Raw genomic sequence first — 21,001 nt, forward strand, 5'->3', positions numbered from 1 at the left:
AGCCGCTGTGTCCGGAGCCGCCAGCTCATTCCCGAGCTGCTCGGGGGCCCACGGAGGGGCAGCGGGGCTGGGGCTGCACGCAGGGCACTGCTCGGGGTGCGGGACACGTGGAGCCGCCGACCTGCCCAAAGTGTCCCACGCTGGCCCAAATCCAGCACAGCAGCGTGGGACGGGACGTGTAAAAGGCAGAGGGGCTGGGGGGGCAAACTGGTGACCCCAAGCAGAGCCCCCGGCGCGCTCCCCGTGCTGCGGGGTGCCGCGGGAGGGCTCCTTCCCCTCAGCCTCTCCCCCTCCTCGCCCTGGCAGCGGGCCCGCTGGCGGTCTGGGTGGCAGGCGCCGCTTCCCCCCGCTAATCCCCGCGTGCACGCAGCCTCCACCTGCTGAGCCAGCGGGAGCCAGCGCCCGCTGAGGAGCTGGTGGTGTGGTGAGGGCTCCGCAGCCCCCATCCTCCCGCTCCTGGAGGATCCCCGGCACCAGGCACGGCGGCAGCGGGGAGCTGAGCCCCGGAGGTAACGGGCAGGGTGGCGAGAGGGAAAGGAGCCGGGCTGGGGGCTGGGGAGGGGACGTGGCTCTGAGACCCGCGTGCAAGGTCACCCCGCAGCCAGGGGGGCTGCCACCCAGCGCCCCGTCCCTCTGCCCCCGGGGCTGAGCGGGGAGCTGGGGACAAGGACGATCCGGCTCCCGGCCACGCTGCGGGTGGCAGGGAAAGGGCTGGGGGGAGCGGGCTCTGCAGGGCCATGCCTATAGGGCAGGGTTCCCCGCTTCACAAGGCCTTTGTCCCCAGGAGGGCATCCCCGGGCGGGGGCCGAGGGCTGTCCTGCAGCCGGGTGTCCTTGGTGCGGCCGGCAGAGCGCTAGGACCTGCGGAGAGGCAGGCAGGCAGCGCTGGCAGCTCTCCCCCTGAGCAGCGCCGGATCCGGACCCGTCAGCCGGCAGCAGCACGGGGAGAAAAAAAAAAAATAACGAAACAACAACAAAAAAATAAGCCAACAACATGTAAGCGTGCGTGGCCGTGCCCCGGGCTGGCACCGTGCGCCACGGACAGCCACCGAAACGGGGGCACGGGGCTGAGCGGCGGTGCCGGGGACAGCAGGTCAGAGCTGGGGCACGGGGACGCCGCTGGCGGTGGCTTTGCTCTGCCTGCTGGCCCGTAACGGGGCAGGGTGTTGGGGTGCCGGGGGGGCAGGTGGTCCCATGGGGTTTTTTTGGCCCCAGGGTGCTCGTCCCCGCACTCCTGGCCGTACTGGGGTGGTGCCTTGTGCTTCTGTAGGGTCCTTGGGGTGCCTGCAGCGCGGGGGACACAGCGGGGAGCCCTCGCTCGGTGCCTCCCCATCAGGGTTTCTTCCCCAGCGCTTCCCAAACCTCGCCAGCCCTTTGTCCCCATAGCCAGACTCTCTCCCGTGACCCTTCCAAGCCGCAGGCTGACCGCTGGGCGCCCGCCCTCGGCCCTCGCTCCGCTCCCTCCCCAGCTCCTTCCTCCCCAGGCGCCGTCCCCGTGCTGCCCTCGGCCTGATTCGGCCGGGACGGGGTGGCCCCGGCTGCCCCTTGGCTTGTTTGCAGGGTCCTGACCCCACGCACGGAGTGCGGGGGCCGGGGCAGGGTCCGCAGCCTGGCCCTTGCCCCCAGGCTTCCTCTCGTCCTGGCTGCCCTGGCCAAAACCCCACAAAACGGGGACATGGGGCGGGGTGCTCAGCCCTGGCTGCAGCCCCCCGAGCTGCCCTGGGGGGGCTCCACGCGGAGCTCCGCCTGATTTTTGGGGCTCCCATCACCTCCACAACCCCACCCGTAACGCACCCATCCCGGCTGGGAGTAGCACCCCAAAATCTCGAGATGGGGCGCAGATTTGGGTTCTCGCCAAGCCCCCAAAAAGCTGCTGCCCCCCCCTCCCTCCCCAAAACGCACAGCCCCGAGGCGCCGGGGACGGGCGCGCCACCGGCTGCGGCCAGCAGAGGGGAGCACCGCGCTGCGCTCCCCGTGCCATGAGTTTGTCGGGGCTTTGGCACGGCCCCGGGATCTGCACCGCTCGCCCCAACCCACCCCAAACCCAGGGAGAAGCAGGCGGTGCCCCTGAGACAGCCCCCTCTCCACGTCTGCGCCCCAAAGCCCGGTGGCACCCCGAATTATTTCCTTTGCCCTATTTTTTTAGCACGCCCCCTGCCCATGGGATGGCTGGCACTCACTCGGGGTGCTCCCCATGGGGGGCTCAGGCTTTTTTTTCCTCCTCTCCTGGGCAGTCGGCGTGCCCAGCGGCCAGCTTTAGGTTTGGCCGGCCCTCGTGGTGATGTCTCATCGTTGCTTGGCCTCGGGGCCACATCGCGGCTTGGGAAGGCGAGCAAACAGGGCTGGCAGGGAGGGGAAATAATGAGCAGCTTGTAGTGCTGGGAGCTGTGGGAAAGGGCCCTCCCGGCCGGCCGTCTCCCCGGGAGATGTTTGGGAGCATTCAGCCACAGCCCCGCTGCCGAATCGCCCGCAGGGGAAAGCGTGACGGGGCAGGCTCCGCTCTCCAAGCAGGATTCGGTCGGCCGTGCCAGGCGTTTACACAGAGCTGGATTCCTCCGCGCCAGCCGGCAGCTGGCGGGCTGGGCGCGCGTTTGGGCAGGCGCAGATTTGGGCAGGCAGCGCTGGGAAAGCTCCCGGGGCTGCGTGAGGTGCCCTCCTCCTGCCCGTGGCCCCATGGCAGGGTCCCCGCGGTGCCATCCCCACGCACCGCCTCAAGGAGCCGGGTGCCCTTGGGGATTTGTGTGGCTCCCTGCTGGCTCCTGCAGGGCCGGGAGCCCACGCCACGTGTCATGAGCTCCCCCAGGTCTCAGCCTGGCCCCTTGCAGGCAGAAGCAGCCTCACGGGACGGCTGGTGGCTGCCGCTGTCACTCAGTAACCAGCTGCCCCGTGGCCCTGCGCCAGGAGCTGTCATTAGGCAGTAAAAGCTTGTCAGAGGAGCAAAGGGGCAGCTGGGGGGAGCAAGGGTGCAGGAAGGGAGGCAGCAGGGGTGGGAGACCCTCAGCAGCGGCTTTGGCAGTGGGTTTGGGCCCCTCAGCCCGCACCCGAGGGCTGCCAAGGGGAGCGCCGGCGCCAGGTCCCAAAGATGCTGCTGTCCCCACGAGCACCCGGCCCTGCTTCCCCTTGGGACGATGGAGGGAACGGGAGGCCTGCGAGCACCCAGGCCCCTTGCTGAGCCCGTGGACAATGGGGTTTGTTCCTGCTTGCTGAGCTGGAAAGGCACCCACGGCCCCATTTCAACCGCGAGCAGCCTGGCTTTATCCCGGCAGGTCTGGCTGCGGGAGGAGGCGGAGGGACGGCGGCGTGCAGGCTGACGGGCACGGCCGGAGCTCCACAGAGCATCACAGCACGCAGGTGAGCATCCCCTCCTGCCCCAAATTGCAGGGCAGGCGTCCTTGGGGTCACCGCTGGGAGCCCCATGAGTGATGGTGGGACAGCCCTGTCCCCAAACGGGGCTGGCAGCAGCTCCTGGGGACCTCAGGAAGAGGCTGAGGACCTCTGCTGACTTTCAAAGCATCCGGGACTGCCGCAGCCTCATTACAACCGGCTCTCCAGGAGCCTGTAGGTTTTTTTTTTTTCCCTCTGCCATTGAGGGAGAGGTCCAGCATCTTCTGCGTTTCCTGATGGGGTGTGCCAGCGGGATGAGAGCCGGTTTTCCCCAGCCCCACCGGGGGCCAAGAAGAGCAAACCAGCTCTGCACGTGCCCGGGGAGAGCGAGACGTCCACGCAGCGACACGCATGCCTGTGTTTTATGGCCCTGCCTTTCCGCACACGGGTGCTGCAGGTGGCCGGGGCTGCCCTCGCTGCTTGGCTTGGATTTGGGATGGCAACATGGCTTTGGGACGGGTTGGTGCACAGCCCCGTGTCCTCGCGCTGCCTCCGTTCCCCCCCCCAACGTCTGCAGCAGAGGCAAATGAGGGGAAAAGGAAAATCTCGGTGCCGGAGGAGGAAGGCTTGTGGGTTAATTAATGTATGGATGCAAAGTGCTCGCAAATCTCCGAGGGAAGCGTTTGCCGTGGGTGCCAAGTGGGGAAAGGATGCTTGAAACGCTGAGCGCATACAAATAGCACCTCGCTCCTCGGGCTCTGAAAACCAAACATTGCCCAAGAGGTGCAGAAAATATTTCCCCAGGTTATGCCCGGAATAAAGCTCACATTTTGCTCTTGCTTTCCAAATCAGCCGCTTGTTTGCCTTCCCCTTCTGGATTTAGTCGCTTTGGTGGATGCGGGGAATTGCTACAAGGAGGAAAAAACAAAAAAAAAGAAAGAAAAAAAAGAAAAAAAGCAGCTTTTGTGAAATGTTTGGCAGTGAGCGTATCTGAAAGGGGAGCTCTTCTGTTTGTTCTGCCTGTTACAAACCAGGGAGCGAGGCTGGAGGACAGCCTACAAACCGGGCTCCAGGTGACGGCTTTGGCTTGCCTGTGGCACACACCTGAGGTTTCGGGAGGAAAAACTCAGCCAGCCTCTCCAGCAGGCCCCGGTGAGGGGACTCCCGGCGTTATATAAGGCAGAGACTTCGCTGGCTGCCTTCCTCCGGGAAAGTACAAGCCTGCCTTCTCCCTTTGCTCTGGGGAGCGAAGCAAGCTGCCAGCAGCACTTTGGCAGCACGCTGCTGCTTCCTGAGCAGGAGGCTGGGAGAGCAGCAAGCCCCCGGGCTCGCTCCGGGCTGGCTTTTCCCCGCACGAGGGGGAGAAATCCCGCTCCGCGTGGCGTGGCGGCATGGGGCGGCGGCGCTCCCGGTGCCAGCTGCTTCCAGTTCGGGGCCAAAGAGGTTTCCGGAGCTGTTTGCTTCTTCTGGGAGGACTTGTTGTTGTGCTCGCAGGAACGAGCTTGATAACACGCGAGCCGCTTGGGAGCAGAGGGCTCGGCAAAGGCTGTGCTTGGCCTGCACGAAGCACAGCAGCTCGGCCCTCCAGCTGGGGTGCAGATTTCGTTGCGGGGCGATGCGCGAGCCGTGAGCAGCTGAAGTTTCACAGCCCTGAGCCGCTCTCACGTCCAAGCACCGTGCCTTGCTCGCCCCGGGCCGCCTGCTTGCCCGCGGGAGGACACCTCAAGACCCAGTCCTGCAAACTGGTGCTGGCCGGGTGAGGCTCTGGGCGCCGAGAAGCAGCCAGGCTGGGGCTGCCTTCCTCCCCGCGCCCCCCCAGGCATCCTGCCCGCCTCCCGTCAGCCTGCGGTCACCGATGGCTGCGCTCGGTGCTAATGGGTTTTCAAGCTCCACCGAGAGAGGCGGCTCAGAGCAGCCGTGCCAATTCCAGTCCTTGGGAGTGTCGTCAGGAGCAGAGCTGTGAATTAGGCAACATTTAATCCGGTACGTTGGCGATGCTGAGCGCTGTGTACCCTGCTGCTGAAAGCCCCGGGGTGAGGCAGCAGCTACACCCACCTGCTCCTCAAGTGGAGGCTTACTGGAAAATCGGGTGGGAAGGAGATGTGCTGGTGGCTTTCCTCCCGACAGGGCCGGGTCTCTTAATGGTGCTGAGAACCTTGCTACCGGCTCCTGGATGCCCAGAGGTGGCTCGAGCGGGCACCACGCGCCCAGGGGTCCCTGGGGGATCGGTTCCCGTAGCGTTTAGCTAAAATTGGAGCTTATAAATAACATGAACATCCTAACGAGGCTCAAATGCTAGCTTGTGCTGCTGAGCTGCGGGTGTGACCTCTCGAGGGGAAACACAGGGCCTGAGCCAACGCAGCACCAAGGTCCCCACGTCTCCCACGGGAGCTCGTAAGGCTCCGCAGGCGGCAGCGTGGCCGATCTCACAGCTAGAGGGGTGGTTGTAGGCGTCCCAAAGCAGGCGATGCTGCAGCCTTCCACTTGGCTTTCTATTTTTCCCCTCCCTGTGTATTTTGAGGTGATCTCGGTTGGTGTTTTTCCCTTAGTGGGGGAGGGATGGGAAGGGAGAGGAGCTCACCCGGAGCAAGACCTTCCAGACCGGAGACGTTTGGGGAAAGCAGGCTGGGGAAAGGCAGGCCCCTGGGCTCGGATCCGGCACTGCCCGCGAGACACAGCGGGAGCCTAATTGGAGACGGGAGCTTTGAAATTTGATTTGACCCGATACGAATCTCACACTTAGTGCAGCAGCCTCCTGCCTTGTTGTCCACCAACGCTTTCTGCCGCTCGCTCTGTGCTCCCAGGGCTCCCCGCGGGCAGACCCCAGCAGCACAGGGTTGTGATAAATGGGTGCCACCAGCACCAGCAGGGCTCCTGCAGCACTGGTGTCACCGAGCAGGGCGGTGGAGAGGCCACCTCATCAGGGTGACACACTGCCGTACTTCAGAAAGTTCAAGTAGCTGTCTCTCATGTGTCACCGCTGCCTTTTTTTTATGGCTTTGTGATCGCTTTGCTTGCACGTAGAAGTTCATAGTTGGGATGTGAAATAAAAGCGTGACCTTTGTGCCTGTTTCTGCTCGGGAGGCGTGTTGTAGAGCATCTTGTGAGCCTCACTGAGGATCGGGATCTGCACTTGGGGTCGTTTAGCTTCCTATTTTTGTTCCTAACCCAGCTGGTGGCTGGCTGCAGAGTTTCCCGAGGAGGTTTTATCAGCGCAGAAAACGCTCAAGCAGTCAAATAAGGGGAAAGTTTATAAGCTGCGGTCACCTCCTGGGGTTGGAAGTTATAGGTGAAGAGATCCAGCAAGGAGGGTGGCGTGTTTGAACCAGTGGCCAAACAAAAAAGATCCCCAGCCACCCAGGTACGAGCTGGGGTTTGCGCCCACACCCCTCCGCCGTGGGACAAAGTACCCTCAGCGCCGGCGTACCTTGGCACTTAAGCAAAAAAACAAGTAGCCTTTGAATGCCAGCTATCTATACCGATCGATTAATGTGAGCTGTGCAAAGAAAAAAAAAAAAAAACAAACAAATCACCTCCTGGAGCCGGTGCGAGCGGGGAAAGGCGCCCGCAGCCCCCCGCTGCTCGCCCTTTGGCCACCGGGCGCAGGGCGCACGGGCGCGCCCCGCATCCCGGCGAGCCGGGGGGGGGACCCCGCATCTCCGCGCCCCCCCGGGGCCGGGTGTGGGGCTGCGGGGCACGGCTCCCCCGCGTGTCCCCCCCGCCGTGGGGCGGAGCGGGAGGCGGGCCGGGGCGGTGCGGAGTGGCTCGGCGCGGAGCGGAGCGGCGCGGAGCTGCGGAGCGGCGCCGGAGCCCGGCCCGGAGCGGGGTGCGCCGCAGGTGGGTGCGGCGTGGGGGGGCGCGGGGGTCCCCGTGGCCGTGGGCGCCGCGGTGGCCGTGGGGAAGAGGGGACCCCCCCGGGGCGTGGGGACCGCGTGGCGCATGGTGGCGGCGCCCAGCCCGGCCCTCTGGGGGCTGGAGGCGGTAAAAGGAAGAGGCGGCAAAAATGACTCGGGGGGGTGGGGGGGGAGAAAAATTTGGGGGGGACGGCTTGCGAGCGGCTGGGGGGGCCGGGGATGGCGGGGGGTGGCGGCAGGGGGCTGCCCGTCGGGGGATGCGCTCCCCCGAGCGCTCCGGGGCCACGCGTGGGGCGCGGAGGTGCCCCCCCCGTGGGGATGCTGCGCGCCCCCGCCTCGGGTGCTGCTTTTCTCGAGGTGTTTTCCACCCTCCCAGGCTCCCACGGCAGCTCCGAGCCCCTTCCCCTAACTTATGGGAGGAGTGCCAGCCGGTGCGTGGTTTTGGGGCCACACACCTGGTTCCCGGACACGAGTGGGTGGGGTGCGGGGTTTCACCAGGGCACTGCGTGTCCCCCCCCCCAGCCATGTGGCCATCCACACATGGCACGGAGCTGCAGGAGGGCGCGCGGGCTGAGCCCCACGTGCCACCCAGCCCCACGTGCCACAGGGTCCCCTGGGCTGGTGGCCCTCCACCAGGAGCCCCCGGCCGTGGTGGCGGTGGGTCCCACTCGGGGGAGCGCTCCCGGCCAGCTGTGGGATGCAGCAGGAGGTTTCAACACGTGTTTGCCTGCTCCTCCCGAGCAGATCGGCCGCCTTAGCAGGAGCATGGGGAGCTCGGCGTGGAGCCCGTGCCGCCCTCCCCACCCCTGTGGCTAAACCCGCGCCTCTCCTTCGCCCCTGCTAAGCACTGAGGCCAGCCGGGCTGACACAGCATCTGCCTGGGAGACGGGCTGTCGGCTCGTGGGAAGGCGGCGCTGGCCAAGCCCTGAGGCTGTGGGATCGCAGAGAAGCGAGGCTGTGTCCTTCAGCCCAGCGGGTTCCCCGGGGCTGCGGGCAGCAGGAGGAGTTCGTGCAGCTGGCGGCCGCAGCTGGATGCGCTTCCTCGCGGCTCCGGAGCAGGAAGCAGCTCGGCTGCCCCACGGTTGCCTGTTGCGAGCAGACACAATTGAGGAGACTTCTGTGGATGCCGACGTGGGAAATCCCACTCTCCTCTTGCACCCCAGCCCGGCCTGGCGGCATCGTTTCCGCTCCCCAGCCCCTTGCAAGCTGCTCCCTCGGGTCTGCCTTCGCCGCAGAGCTCGGCTGCTGAGCTCTCCTGCTCCCAGCATTGCCTTTTGCTCCCAGCAAGGAGAGGTAGGCTCGCTCTCGGCTCCCTGAGGCTGCGTTTGTGGAGCAGAGGAGCTTTCGTGTGGCTCCGAGGGCTGTGGCGTAGGCCCCAGAAGGTGATTTGCAGAGTGGCTGCCCCCCGGGCTAGCGCAGATGAGAGGCAGGGGCTGTGCCAGGTGCCTGGAGCGAGGAGGAGGAGCACAGAGGATGAAGATACCCACCTCAGCCTGGCCCAGCAATCATGGCCCCGGCACACAGGGCAGTAGGGCACCTCCCCAAGCTGCATAGTTCGTTTCACCATCACGGCATCCCTGCGCCCATTATCACGGGGTGAGATGGCCTTAATGAGTCCCGTCCACTTTGAAGATGAGCCCTGGGCTTCGTCCTTGACCCGCGATGACCGCGCTCCCTCCTTGTTGTGGCCAGGGAGGAAGCCGGGGTGCGGAGGCACCCGTCGGGCTGGCACGGCACCCTCCTCGCTTTGCCCTGCTCCTCGCAGCTCCCCGGGCAGAGGCAGGGCTGGATCCAGCCTGCAGCCATCCGGGAAGGTGCCGAGGCTGGAAGGCAGCGAGCACCTCCGCTGCTTTGGCCAGGAGTCCTTGGGAGTTGTTAAGGAAACTGCGAAACCCGCCCTTATCGGCCACTGTTTGCTTGCCTTTGTTACCGGCTCAGCACTGACCCCAAAGTGCAAACTCCATGCATCGTCCCCCCAGCACCGAGCTCTTCCCCTCTCAACCCAGCACTAACCCATGCAGGGCAGCGAGGAACCTCAAGCTTTTGTGGTGTTTTGGCCCTGCTCTGGCTGGGAGCAGGCTTTTCCCTGGTTTCCCCCCTCCCTGGGAAGCAGAGGCTCAAAGCACTGGGTCCAGCAGTGGCACAAACGGGTGAGCCTGGTGCTGGGCGTGCGGTGCCTGGGGCTGTTTGTCAGCCTTTTAGCCGAGCCTTGGATGCGTGCAGCTGGGCTTCGCCTCCAGGAGAGCGCATTTCTCTGGGGCAGACGGGGAGCAGAGACTTGGAGTCTGCCTGCTGGGTGTCGGGGAGGCAGCCAGCAGGAAATCGGGCTGAACTCCTCGGCCTTGCCTTCTTCCCAGCAGTGCCGGGGGGGATTGATTTTCGTCCGTTTCCTCTAGGACTTGTCAGATGGGAAAGCACCTCGCTGCGAAATTGCCAGCGCCTCCGCCGACAGCTGGCAATGTGCTGAGCGAGCAGCCCGCGGAGCCGCAGAGGGAGGCACGTGGGGGACACAGCGGGGGCGTGCAGGGCTTTGGGGCGTGCAGCCTGCTTTAAAGTGTGCTTGTGGGACACCCCGGGGGCTCGGGGCCGCGATTAAGAAGCAATCCGCCCTCTCCTACAGCTTCTCCTTCCTGTCTTCACCTCTGCTCCTCGTGGCTTTTTGGGGTGACCGCGCGCCGAGCCACATCAGGAGGCGATCTGCCGGCACGCTGCCGGACAGGGCTGCTCCCTGGGGCAGCAGGAATGGGGTGCCGGGGCGTTGTGGGGCAGGAAGACGCAGATCTTATCGCAAAACCCCAAAACGGATAGGGCTGCACCTCGCACAGCAGCTCCTGGCGTTACTCTCCATCCTCCACACCGCTGGAGCGGCTAAGAGCTGTCCACGAGGAGCAGCACGAGGTGCCTGGCTGCTTCAACAAGGCCAAGAGATGTACCCAGCATCCGTGTCCCTGAGCCTCACCAGGGCTCCCAGCTGATTTTCGCATTAACGGTGTCCTGCCCCTTCTCCCCGCAGGGTTTTCTTGACTCAGGAGCGGAAACCTGGCTTCCTCCCATTGTGCCTCTTCCTGCTGTGGCCCCCGGGACGACCCCTTTCCCCCAGCATCCCTCCACGGCCCTTGGGACCTCCACGAGGGTGGACCTGGGGATGGTTTCCTTTAGGTTACGCGCTTTATTTTGGAGGTTTCCGCAGATGCGGTTGAGTAGAGCCCTGTGCAAATCTTTCATCCTGCCCTTGGGAGGAAGGGCCTTGATTTTTCCCATTTTCCAACCCACTTCTGGAAAACGGTGCCCTCCTCCTCCCGAGCCAGCTCAGGGCGGGGATGTGAGGCGGGGTGGCCTTCTCTGGAGGTCATCGCTGCCACCTCACGTCTCGAGCGCATCAGCCAGCTCTTGCCTTGTTGTCCCTTCCTTCTGGGGTGACAGCCCGGCTGCCAAAATCCCCGCGGGGCCCCTCTGCCCCATGGTGGCGTGTCGGGGTGGAGGGGAAGCTTGTGCCTGCGGCGGTGGCACCTTATCTCAGCTTATCTCTGTCCCTCCGATGCTGGCTCTATCTGGGGAGCTCCCTCTCCCTGCGCAGCGGTGACGTCCCCCCCGAACTGCTGCCCTCTCCGGGCACCCTATTTCCTCTCCCCTCCCCAAACCGCCGGCCTGAGAGCCAAGGACAGCTCAGATACTTGTGGGACCAGGACCCGGGGGCTGGGACCACCCTGCCCTTCTGGTAAGCTTCTTGCCGTGACCTTAAAACGCTCTCCCTGGGAGCAAGGAGGGGAACGGCCACTGCCTTGGGGGTGCAGCGTTTGCTGGGATGCTGAGCAGCAGCACCCCTCTGCTGCATGGGGCTCCGTGGGTGCTGGAGGGAAGCCCTGCAGGGGCAGCCCATGCCCAGCGTGTTGGGGAGCGGTGTCCAGGGGGAGGGATTTGTGGGCAGCAGTGACCACGCGTGGTGTCAGCGCCGTGCCGCCAGGAGCTGCTGCTTGAGGCAGAGCGAGCGACCTGACACCGGGCACGTCAAAGGGGCATAATTGCCAGGTGCAGGGCAGCGCGTGGCTTGCTTGTCAAATTAAGGACGTAAGTGGAGGGCGTGAGAAGAGCCTTCCCGGATTAATTTACACACCCGGGCGGCTCTACCTGCCGGGGGCCCCCGGGGGAGCCTCTCGGGACTCGGTGAACCCTGCAGATAAGGGGCCTTGCAGCTGGCTGCTGTGCGCGGTTCAAAACACGCCGCAGGGCTGGACGCGCCCCCTGCGCCGCCCGGCAGACGAGATAAGGGCCGGGGCAGCTGCCGGCGGCGGGGACATCCCCCGTGTCTCCTGCTCAGAGCTGGGCGGCTGTGGGAATCCCGTGTAAGTGCTGCAAACCCGAAGGAGCAGGGCTCGGAGCCCACCTTTGCTTTCCTCGGCACGGGTGGCACGGTGAGGCAGGGTGCAGTGGAGGTGTGGAGGAGGCGTCGCTGCTGCACGCCGTGCAAAAACCCGTGTGGGGTGAGGGTGCCTGAGCGGGGAGCCTCCCAGGAGCATTTTCGGCCTGCCAGCGCCTCGCGATGCGAAGGGCAGCGAGGTGACGGGGAGGCCGAAATGCTTCGCCGAGCTCCCTCCTGCAGGGGCAGGGGCAGAGCGGCGGTGGGGGCGCGGAGGCTGCGGTGAGCTGGTTTGCGTGTGGAGGCAGGGCTCAGGAAGCAGAACGACGAGCGCAGTAGGAAGTGCCACCAGCTCGCTGGTGGGAACGGCGCGTAAAGCACACCGGGAGCAGAAAGCCAGCCACAGGCTGTTGGAGGGGATCGGAGAAGAGGATGCAAAAGAAAAGCCAAACAGGGCTTGTCCTCTGCTCTCCGGGAGAGCCCGAGCTGTGTCCTTCTGCCAGGGGGCTCAGCGAGCGTCCGAGGAGCCCGGAGGAAGGCTCATAAAGCAGACAGAGCCAACGTTGGTAACGTTCGCCGACAGGAAAGGGAGGATGAAGCAGCCAAGCCTCGTGTGCGACGTGTGCTCGCTCATCCACTCCTGCCCCAGCCCTTGAGAGACCGGGAAGGGGGAAGATGTGGCGCTGATTTCTAAGAAAGGCTGGGGGGAACTTCGGGGAAAAGCTGGCTGGTGAAGCTGCTGCGCGTCCTGCCCGCCTGCACCGCGACCCGAGAGGCCAACCCAGCCCGTGGGGAGCCGGCAAGTGCCGAGGGTCCTGCGTGGGCACCCCAGGTCCCCAAGCTGGGCGAGTGCTTCGGAGGGAGCCTGGGCTCGCGGTGGCCGCACGGCTTGCCAAAACGCACCCAACGAGGTCTTTTAGCCCAGGTTTTCGGGAAGCTGGCAGGGCAAGAGGGAAGGTCCTTGCGTGGCTGGGTAATTGGTTCCAAAACAGGAAGCAGGGCGTGGGAGGCCGTGGTCAGTCCCTGCAGTGGCAGGAGATGGCTGCGTCGAGCTCCGCGCTTTTCCAGCGCCGTCAGGAGTGACCTGGAAAAGGGAGTGAGTGAGCAAGGAGCTGAGGGTTCGCCTGATGCTATCGAATTACAGTGCCTAAAGCACAGAAGAGCATTGCGACACCAGGCAGCTGAAATTTGGTTTAGATAAAAATCAAGTGATGCACAAGGGGGAAATAATAGTCCCAAATCTGCAAAGGAGATTACAAACTGAGCTGGCCGCTCACAGCGAGGCCTGGGGCTATTTCAGATAGCTCGGTGTGCAGCCAGAGTCACTGAGTGCATCAAGTCGTTAAGAAAGAGCCTTTGTCACTCTTTGCGAGCCACCAAGGAGCACCAAAGCAGGAAGGGCTGGTGCCATTGTTCAGATCCGTGGCTCATCCACTCGTAATGCGGCCCCCTCATCTCCGAAAGGCTTTGGGAGAACGAGGGGAAAGATTTGGAGAAAAGCAAAGAGGAGGATCAAAGGCGCAGAGCTGTTTCTGTATGACTAAGTGAGCTAGAATTTTTCTGTTTGGAAAACATGATCGAGGGTGGCTAGGATCCACGCCTGGAAAGTCATGGCTGGCACGAGAAGGGGTCTAAAGTGTGTCCAGGCTTTGGATCTGAGGGCGAGGGAGCCTTGGAGATGCCGTGCGGCGGAGGAGTTCCTTGCTGCGGGACACTGCCCTTGCTCAAAGGGCTGTTGAGTTGCAGGGGAAGTGGGAAGTTTCACAAAGCGAAACCCTCAGCGGGTTACAAAACACGTACCAAGGCTGTCTGACCGAGGGGCAGCGTTGCTCGGCGGCTGAGAGCGCACGCACAGAGCTGCTCTCCCTGCTCGTGCCGTGCCCCTGCGTTCCTGGCGTTGCCTTTGGCCCTCCTAGAGACCCCGTTTCAGGCTGGCCGGGCTCTGTGTCGTGCAGGGGCAGCTGCCCTGCGTTTTCGAGGCCTCGCGTTCGTCCCGGCGCCGCGGCGAGGTGCGCCGCCACGCACACTCATGCCTCTTGCAAAACGCGCCAGGTGTGCGCGCAGCTGAAGGCGGGGGCGCGTGGGACAGAAACGACTGCAGACGGAGGCACGGCCGCAGCAAGGAAGGGGCACCCCGAGCGTGCAGGTGGCCTGGCCGGGGACGAGATCTCGACGCCTTTCCCATCCTCCAGCCGAGCCGAGGGTTCATGTGACTTGTTTTCGCCGGACCTCCGTGCCCGTAGGTAAACTCCGGCGGCCCCAGGTCAGCCTTGCTGCTGGCGCAGGGGGGGGAGGACGGAAGAGGGAAGGGGGCGATGGCTGGAGAGGCAGCTGGCCCTGCCCTGTCTTGGCTGCGGGGGCAGGAAGTGCTGACCTTATCCCTGCAAAGCGATCCGGCGCTGGCCGGCGGCAGGAGGATGCCAAGGTGCTCACCGGAGAGCCTGCCAGCAGCCCCTTAGCTGGGGTGGCAGAAAGGGCTTCTCTTTAACGGGCTGGTGTTTGAGGACGAGGCTCAGGGCATCCCCATCCCTCGCCCTGAAATGGCGCCGTGGAGCTGGACGCGCTCTTCGCTCGCTGTTGGCGAAGGCGGCAGGAGCCGAAGGGAAGGGGGTGAGTGGGAAGGGAGGGGTGAGGAAGCCTCCGAAGTGGGTGACAAAGTGCCGCCTGCAGGCGTGGCGCTCCTGCAGTGCCAGTTTTTCTGCAGAGCTTGGGCGTTTCGCTCACATCCCTGCCCTGGGCTGCCAGGCTTGGCCCGACACAATCGGTGTCGCCTAAGCGCGTGCCTGAGCCTTTGTGCCGAGCAAATGGGCAATTAAAACTGTGCTCCCTCTCGCTCACGTGTGGTCAAAGGGGATAACTCCTCGCTTGCTAAGCCCGTCCGACTCCTCATCCTGCTCCTTTTGCTCACGCAGCACTTCAGAGGAGACGGGGTGGCCAGGAACAAGAGTCCTTACTCTTGCCCCGCGCCCTCCGTCGCACCGGTGGTCGCGGTGAGGTCCCCAGGAGGTGGCGGAGGTTGGAGGTGGGCTCCATCCCTGGCCCGTTGTCGTGGGGTTGCTCTCAATCTGCTGTCGGATCGCTCTCGCCTGGTTGCCACCTGTCGCTTGTGTTGGTTTGTTTGACCTCTCGTGTTTACTGGAGGGCCGTTTGGAAGAGTTGGCAGCTGGACGCGTTTCCTGCCGTAATGAGCTCTGACCCGCGCGCCCCTTGGCAGCCACCGGCTCTTTGTGGGGAAAAAAAAAAATAAAATAAATAAATGAGAAGGCGCTTAGCAAAGTGAGACAGAAAACAAACAGAGCAGGCAGGAGGCTGCGGCCGGGCATCACCCGCTGAGGTCAGGCTCCTGACGCAGGGATGCTGGCGCTCCGCGGACGGAAGCGGGAGGTGTCGGGGAAGGGGCAGCGTCACAGAAGCGTCCCCAAAACCCCAATCCCGCCCCCCCTGCATCCTCCCTGCCGCCGGCAGCCCCGTGCCACCCTGTGCACGGTGCCCTTTGCCTGCTGCCTTCTCCTGGGCAGCGGGACCCGGGCCGCCTGCCAGCCCTGGTACCCGACACCTCCGCCGCGGGTGCCACCAGAGCCACACGGCAACGGCCCCGTGACCTGAGCCGGGGCTGAGCGCTCGCCCCCAGCAGCAGGGGGGGCACGTGCTGCCTTCAAATAGGCTGGACCCGGGGGTAGGATCAGCAGCTGGGGCTCTGTCCTCCCCAGGTACGTGTGTGCCGCTGGTTCCCCAGCTTCTCGGGACACCGGCACGACCCGAGGGAAGCTGGTGGGGTTTGTCTGGGGAAGGGGTGGCTTCCTGGGGACCTGCTGGGCAAGCTGGGGCTCTGCTGCCTGTTTTTTGGGGACAACCAGCAGCCTTGGCGGTGTTTCTGCACGTGGGGGGGTAGCAGTCACGCTTTCACCCCCCCACTAATCCAGTGCCAGCCGTGCCCGGAGGCTCCCCTCCCGGTTGCCTTTAAGGCAGGCTGCCCTCGTGAGGACTACAGATCCCAGCATGCTGCTTCCCTGCCAGCCCCCGGGGCCGCCCTAGCTGGCGGGGTGCTGCAGGCAGGCAGGCAGGGAGGGATGCTGCAGCAGGACAGGAGGCAGGCGAGGCCGGGGGGCAGCGGGGAGCTGAGCTCCGGGAGCCCCGCTGCGGACCAAGCGCCCCGGGAGAAGCAGCCGGGTGCCCCATGCGCCGCCCCGCCTGGAGAAGGACAAGGCAGGCCTGCAGGGAACCCTCTCTGCCCCACTGAGAGGGAACGGGGACGGGGGGCAGCGGATGGGGTCCGGTTTCCCCCCTGCAGGGGCTGTACCCGCAGCGGTGAGCGCCGGGGAGGGGAGGAGGGATGCCCTCGGCTAGCCCAGGAACGGGCTGTGAGAGCCTTGGGGAAGAGGGGATCGGAAAAAGGTTTGTGGGGCGCTGACCCGAGAGGCCACCGTGTCCGAAACGTGCCCTGTGTCCTTTGTCCCTCCGCACCCCCGGCGCTGGAAGGATGCGGGGAGGGCGGGGGGAGCGGCCGCAGCCCAGTGCGCATACGCTTCGGGGATTCCTGGGGATTGGGGGCAGAGCTGCAGGCTCACAAATCCCTTAAGAGCCCACAGCCGAGTGGTAGGCGGCCGGGGTGGAGCAGCGTGGGCATCGCGGGAGGGCAGCCCTCCCGTGGGAGGACAGGCGGTGCCCCCCGAGCAGCGGCACAGAGGTGGCACAGGGCTTGGGCTGCGGGCAGTCCCGAGGAGCCGCTCGCCCAGCGGCACAGCCCCGGGGTGAAAACCTGCACTGGGAGGCCCCTGCCTGGCCTCACGGCCCCATAAAATCCTCTGTTTGCTTCCCAGGCGGAGACCTGCCAGGACCCGCGCTGAGCCTCGCTGCGGAAGATGACAGCAAGAGACGGGCCACAGGATAGGTAACGCCGAGCGGGCGCGGGGCACGCACAGGGGACCGGGACATTTTGGGGGGGGCAGCACGCAGGGGGCACCCTGGTCCTGCTATTTAGTGGGTTACGGAGCTGTAGGGCGCCAAAGGGCCCGTTTGGGCTGAGCCCCTGGGGAGTGCTGCGTCGCTGACGGCCAGCAGTGGTTGTGGCAGAGGCTGGGAGCAGCAGGATCCCTCCCTGCCCGTGGAGACCGCTCCGTGAGGGGCTCCTTCAGTTTTTCCACAGAAAAACGGGTTTTTCCCACACACCTTGTGCAGGTACAAGGCTGTCTGGCTGATCTTCTTCATCCTTGGCCTGGGAACGCTGCTGCCATGGAATTTCTTCATGACTGCCAGGGAGGTGAGGGCTTGCGGCACCGCGGGGAAGCAGAAGTGGTGCCGAGGTGGCAGGAGGAGCCCTGGGCTGGCTGTGGGGCTGGAGCGGGGACGGGGATGGCCTGGGGAGGCCTGGCAGCACCTCATCCCGTCCTTCCCTGGCAGTATTTCATCGGCCGCCTGGCGGACGCGGAGAACATAAGCCAGGTCAGCAACCAGAGCACTGGGGCTGCCTTGTCCCACTCCTACCTGCAGTCCATGTTTGACAACTTCATGACTCTCTGCGCCATGGTGCCCCTCCTCGTCTTCACCTGCCTCAACTCCTTCATCCACCAGCGGTGAGCCCGGCCCCATCCTTGCCCCCGCCAGCCCCCTCCAGGGCCAAACTGCTGGGTTTTGGCTGGGACACCCTGGGGAGAGCTTTCAGGCCTCCAGGAGCTGGGCTTTCCTCACTCGAGGCCCTCTCTTGCAGGATTCCCCAGCAGATCCGCATCCTGGGCAGCCTGGTGGCCATCGGGCTGGTGTTCTTGATCACCGCCGTCATGGTGAAGGTCGCCATGGAGCCGCTGCCCTTCTTCGTCTTCACCATGATCAGCATCGTCTTCATCAACTGTGAGCGAGGCCCCGGGGCTGGGACCGGGCTCTGTGGGAAGGACGGGGACCCGCAGGGGCTCCCCGCAGAGGCACAGCGTACCCTCGCCTTTGGTTTCTCACTCCTGCTTCTCGTTTTTCCCCTCGCAGCCTTCGGGGCCATCCTCCAGAGCAGCCTCTTCGGCCTGGCGGGGCTCCTGCCCGCCAACTACACGGCTCCCATCATGAGCGGGCAGGGCCTGGCGGGCATCTTCGCCGCCTTGGCCATGATCTTCAGCATCGCCAGTGAGTAACCCCTGCCCTGTGGCCCTGCGGGGCGCTGCTGGCTCCTCATCCTCATCCTTTTCTCCCCGCCCCTTCCCCAGTTGGCGCTCAGCAGCCAGAGAGCTTCATTGGTTACTTCACCACGGCGTGCGGGGCCATCCTGCTGGCAATCTTGTCCTACATCCTCCTGCCCCGCACGGTAAGGCTTCGTCTGCTTGGTGGGGAAGAGCCTGGGGAACCTTGGCCCCGTAGCACCCCAGCTTTGGCTCCTGCCAGCCTCCACCTCCTGGGGCACCTCCCCGTGGCACTTCCCTCCTCATATACCCTGGGGCTGTGTGGAAATGAGCCCCAGACAGAAGAGGAAGAAAAACTTTGCCCATCTGGCACGATCTGAGGTGCCGGTCCCCTGGCAGGCTTCTTTCTTCGTGCCTGACCGACCTCTCTGGCTGTGTCTCCGCAGGATTTCTTCAGGTACTACTCCATGAAGGACAAGACGGAGTACCACGTGTACAACGCGGAGCTGGAGACCAAGAGAGACCTGATTAAGAAAGGTGAGGGGCTGAGAGGAAAGACGAGGCAGGGCTAAATCAGGGCTGTGCTGTGTGGGGTCTGCTATGCCTCTATTTTTGTCTCTCCCCGCAGATGAGCTCAACGGGATGGAGCAGAATAACTCAAAGATCATCCCCGTCCACAGCCCTGACGAGAAGTCCTCGGTCATCTCCATTTTTAAGAAGGTCTGCGAGCTGCCAGCAGCCCCTGCCCTGCCCCTCGTGTCAGGAGACGGGCGCAGGGCATGGAAAAAGAGACCAGGCCGGCGGCACCAACCTCTTTCTTTCATCTCCCCAGCTCTGGCTCATGGCTGTGTCTGTCTGCGCGGTCTTCACCGTCACCATCGGGGTCTTCCCTGCCATCACAGCTAAGGTGCACACCAGCCTCGGAGAGGAAAACGAGTGGGGTAAGCGTGGCCGGGAGGGGAGGGAAGCGGCAACAAGTTAAATGCCAGGAAGGGAAGCGGGGCTTGTGGAGGAGGGCACCCTGGGCGCCGCTGATCTGCTCCTCCTCCTCCTCCTGCAGGTCTCTACTTCATCCCCGTCTCCTGCTTCCTGATGTTCAACGTCTTCGACTGGGCAGGACGGAGCCTCACTGCCCTCTTCACGTGGGTAAGCTCTCCATCACCCCGTGCCCACGGCTCCCACCGGGGTTGCCATCCACGGCTTGGGGGAGGAAGGAGGCGCAGAGCTGCCTTCTGCCCTGGCTGGAGGTCCTAAGTAGAAATTTACGGGTTAGAAGCAAAAGCCACGGCGTTGTCCTGCCCTCCTCCCACCCCCTCCCGCAGCGGGGCTTGGATGAAGCTGTCTCCTCTGTTTCCAGCCTCTTTGTAAACAACCCTGCGCTCCAGCTATGCAAACAGCCGGGCAGGATGGCGGCGGTTGAAGAGGGTGAAAGGCAGGGCAGCCCAAAATAAAACCTCTGGCCCCCGCGCAGGGTGCAGCTGCTTTAAAGAGCCCGGTCCTGGGAGCGGAGCAGAGCCCTGCAGGTCCCCCCCGAGCACTCCTCTCCTCTCCTGGTGCCGGGGTTGAGCGGTGGGCGAGGAGGGGACTGTCCTGTCCTGCCTGCGCCCACCCCCCAAGCGCCGTTTCCCTTGCATGGTTTGGGCTGTTTGTTTGGAGAAGCTCCTCGCAGCCCGGAGCTGCTTCTCCTTGGAGCTGCCTGGGCCGTGGCGGTGGGATGAGCCAGCAGGAGCCGTTTCCAAAACAGAGCTGTGTGGAAAGTCTGACTGCCTGCGGTTTTGGGCCCCGGTTCCCTGGCTGGGGCCCTCCTCTCTCTCTGCTCTGCAAACAAAGCAGGCAGCTGCTCTTGCTGTTTGCCCGCGGGCACAGCAGTTGGCATAGCATCCACCACGTTCAGGAAGCGTCCCTCAGCTGCGCCAGCCCCAGAGTGCTGCCACCTCCAGGGGCTGCTCCGACCCCAGAGCACCAAGTCCTCTCCAGCTCGGTGTGGCTCCTCCGCAGCCACAGCGCGGCAGGGACAGCCTCTTGCTGTGCCAGCCACCTCAGAGCTGCTCAGCGCCCCGTGTTTCTCCCCCAGCCCGGCAAGGACAGCTACCTCCTGCCACTGCTGGTGTTCCTCCGCGTCGTCTTCATCCCCCTCTTCATGCTGTGCAACGTGCAGCCCCGCAACTACCTGCCCGTCATCTTCTCCCATGACGCCTGGTACATCATCTTCATGATCTTCTTCTCCATCTCCAACGGCTACCTGGCCAGCCTCTGCATGTGCTTCGGGCCCAAGTGAGTACGGGCTGGGGGCGGGGGAAGAGCCGGTTACAGCAGTGGGTGCTCCATGCACTCTGCCTCTCCTATGAGCCCGGGGTTTGGAGGTAGACGCTCGGAGCGAGGCAGGATTTGTTCTTGCTGGCCTCCTGCCGTGGAGGAACACAGCCTCTGCCTCCTCGGTGGCCTCCTCTCAGCAGAGCTGATGCCAGGGCACGGGGCGTGCGTCTTGGGAAGGGGCCTGACACGTGTTTTCTCCCCTAGGAAAGTGCTGGCCCACGAAGCGGAGACAGCCGGCGCGGTCATGGCCTTCTTCCTGGCGCTGGGCTTGGCCCTGGGAGCCGCCATCTCCTTCCTGTTCCAAATCCTCGTCTAGCAGAGGCACCCCGAGGGTGCAGGGACACCGCGACGGCTCCGCATCCTCCTCCTCCGAGGCCCCGGACACCTGAGCGCCCCGCGCCTGCCCCTGCCAGGGCAGACCTGACACCCGGGGACGGTTCCACTCCTCCAGGGCCGGGCTGGCTCCTGCCACGCTTGGCCGCGCGCTGCCTTCAGGCCTCCGTGCCTTCGCCTGCCCCGTGCCGCGTGTGACACCCCTGGGACCTCAGCCCAGCTCCTGCTGCCCCCCGTGCCGTGTCGCTCCCCCAGCCGTGCCAAACCCCCTCGACCGCTGCCACAGCAGCACCCAGTGTTACCGCCCCTCCTGCCCGCAGCGCCTCGCTCCCCGCTCCTCGCAGCACGCACCCCACGGCCCGGGGACGCCCCCGCGGCGTGACCGGGGGCCAGCACCACGGCGCAGCCCCCACGCTTCGCCTCCTGCCCCTCTCCTTGCCCCGGTGCCCCCCCCACAGACCCTGCAGCTTCGTCCCGGCTCCCCCCCCGTACCACGCAGCAGGTCCCCCCTGCAGAGAGGAGAGGGGGCAGCTCCCCGCCTCCTGCCCCCCCCCCCCGTGTCTCTCAGTGTACCCGTTTTCTATAAAAAAGACCGAAACCTGCGTCCCTGTGTCCGTCTCCATCACTGCAGGGGCTTTCCTCAACAGGACCCAGCGCCCCCTGCCGACCCGGATCCCCCCCGACAGGTTCCCAACCCCTCAGCCTGCCCCACAC

General features: G+C 64.8%; 1 protein-coding gene across 4 annotated transcripts; it reads left to right on the forward strand.

Moving 5' to 3' along the window:
* The first annotated feature begins 385 nt into the window (after positions 1–385).
* On the forward strand, positions 386–20,891 carry SLC29A1 (solute carrier family 29 member 1 (Augustine blood group)). Of its 4 annotated transcripts, none has more exons than XM_032185518.1 (14): positions 386–509; positions 3,266–3,350; positions 16,355–16,425; positions 16,713–16,794; positions 16,935–17,107; positions 17,242–17,381; positions 17,511–17,645; positions 17,726–17,823; positions 18,085–18,175; positions 18,267–18,358; positions 18,471–18,579; positions 18,699–18,784; positions 19,713–19,912; positions 20,159–20,891. In XM_032185518.1, exons 3-14 carry the CDS (start codon positions 16,397–16,399, stop codon positions 20,268–20,270), a joined length of 1,347 nt encoding a protein of 448 aa, XP_032041409.1. In that variant the 5' UTR covers positions 386–509; positions 3,266–3,350; positions 16,355–16,396; the 3' UTR covers positions 20,271–20,891. The 4 variants fall into 4 exon arrangements, with proteins under 4 accessions (XP_032041409.1, XP_032041410.1, XP_032041408.1 ...); XM_032185517.1 differs by lacking the exon at positions 386–509 and adding an exon at positions 931–1,092; XM_032185519.1 differs by lacking the exon at positions 3,266–3,350.
* The last annotated feature ends 110 nt before the right edge of the window (positions 20,892–21,001 follow it).

The sequence above is a fragment of the Aythya fuligula genome, chromosome 3 (genome assembly GCF_009819795.1).
Source record: "Aythya fuligula isolate bAytFul2 chromosome 3, bAytFul2.pri, whole genome shotgun sequence".
NCBI classification, from domain to species: Eukaryota; Metazoa; Chordata; class Aves; order Anseriformes; family Anatidae; genus Aythya; species Aythya fuligula.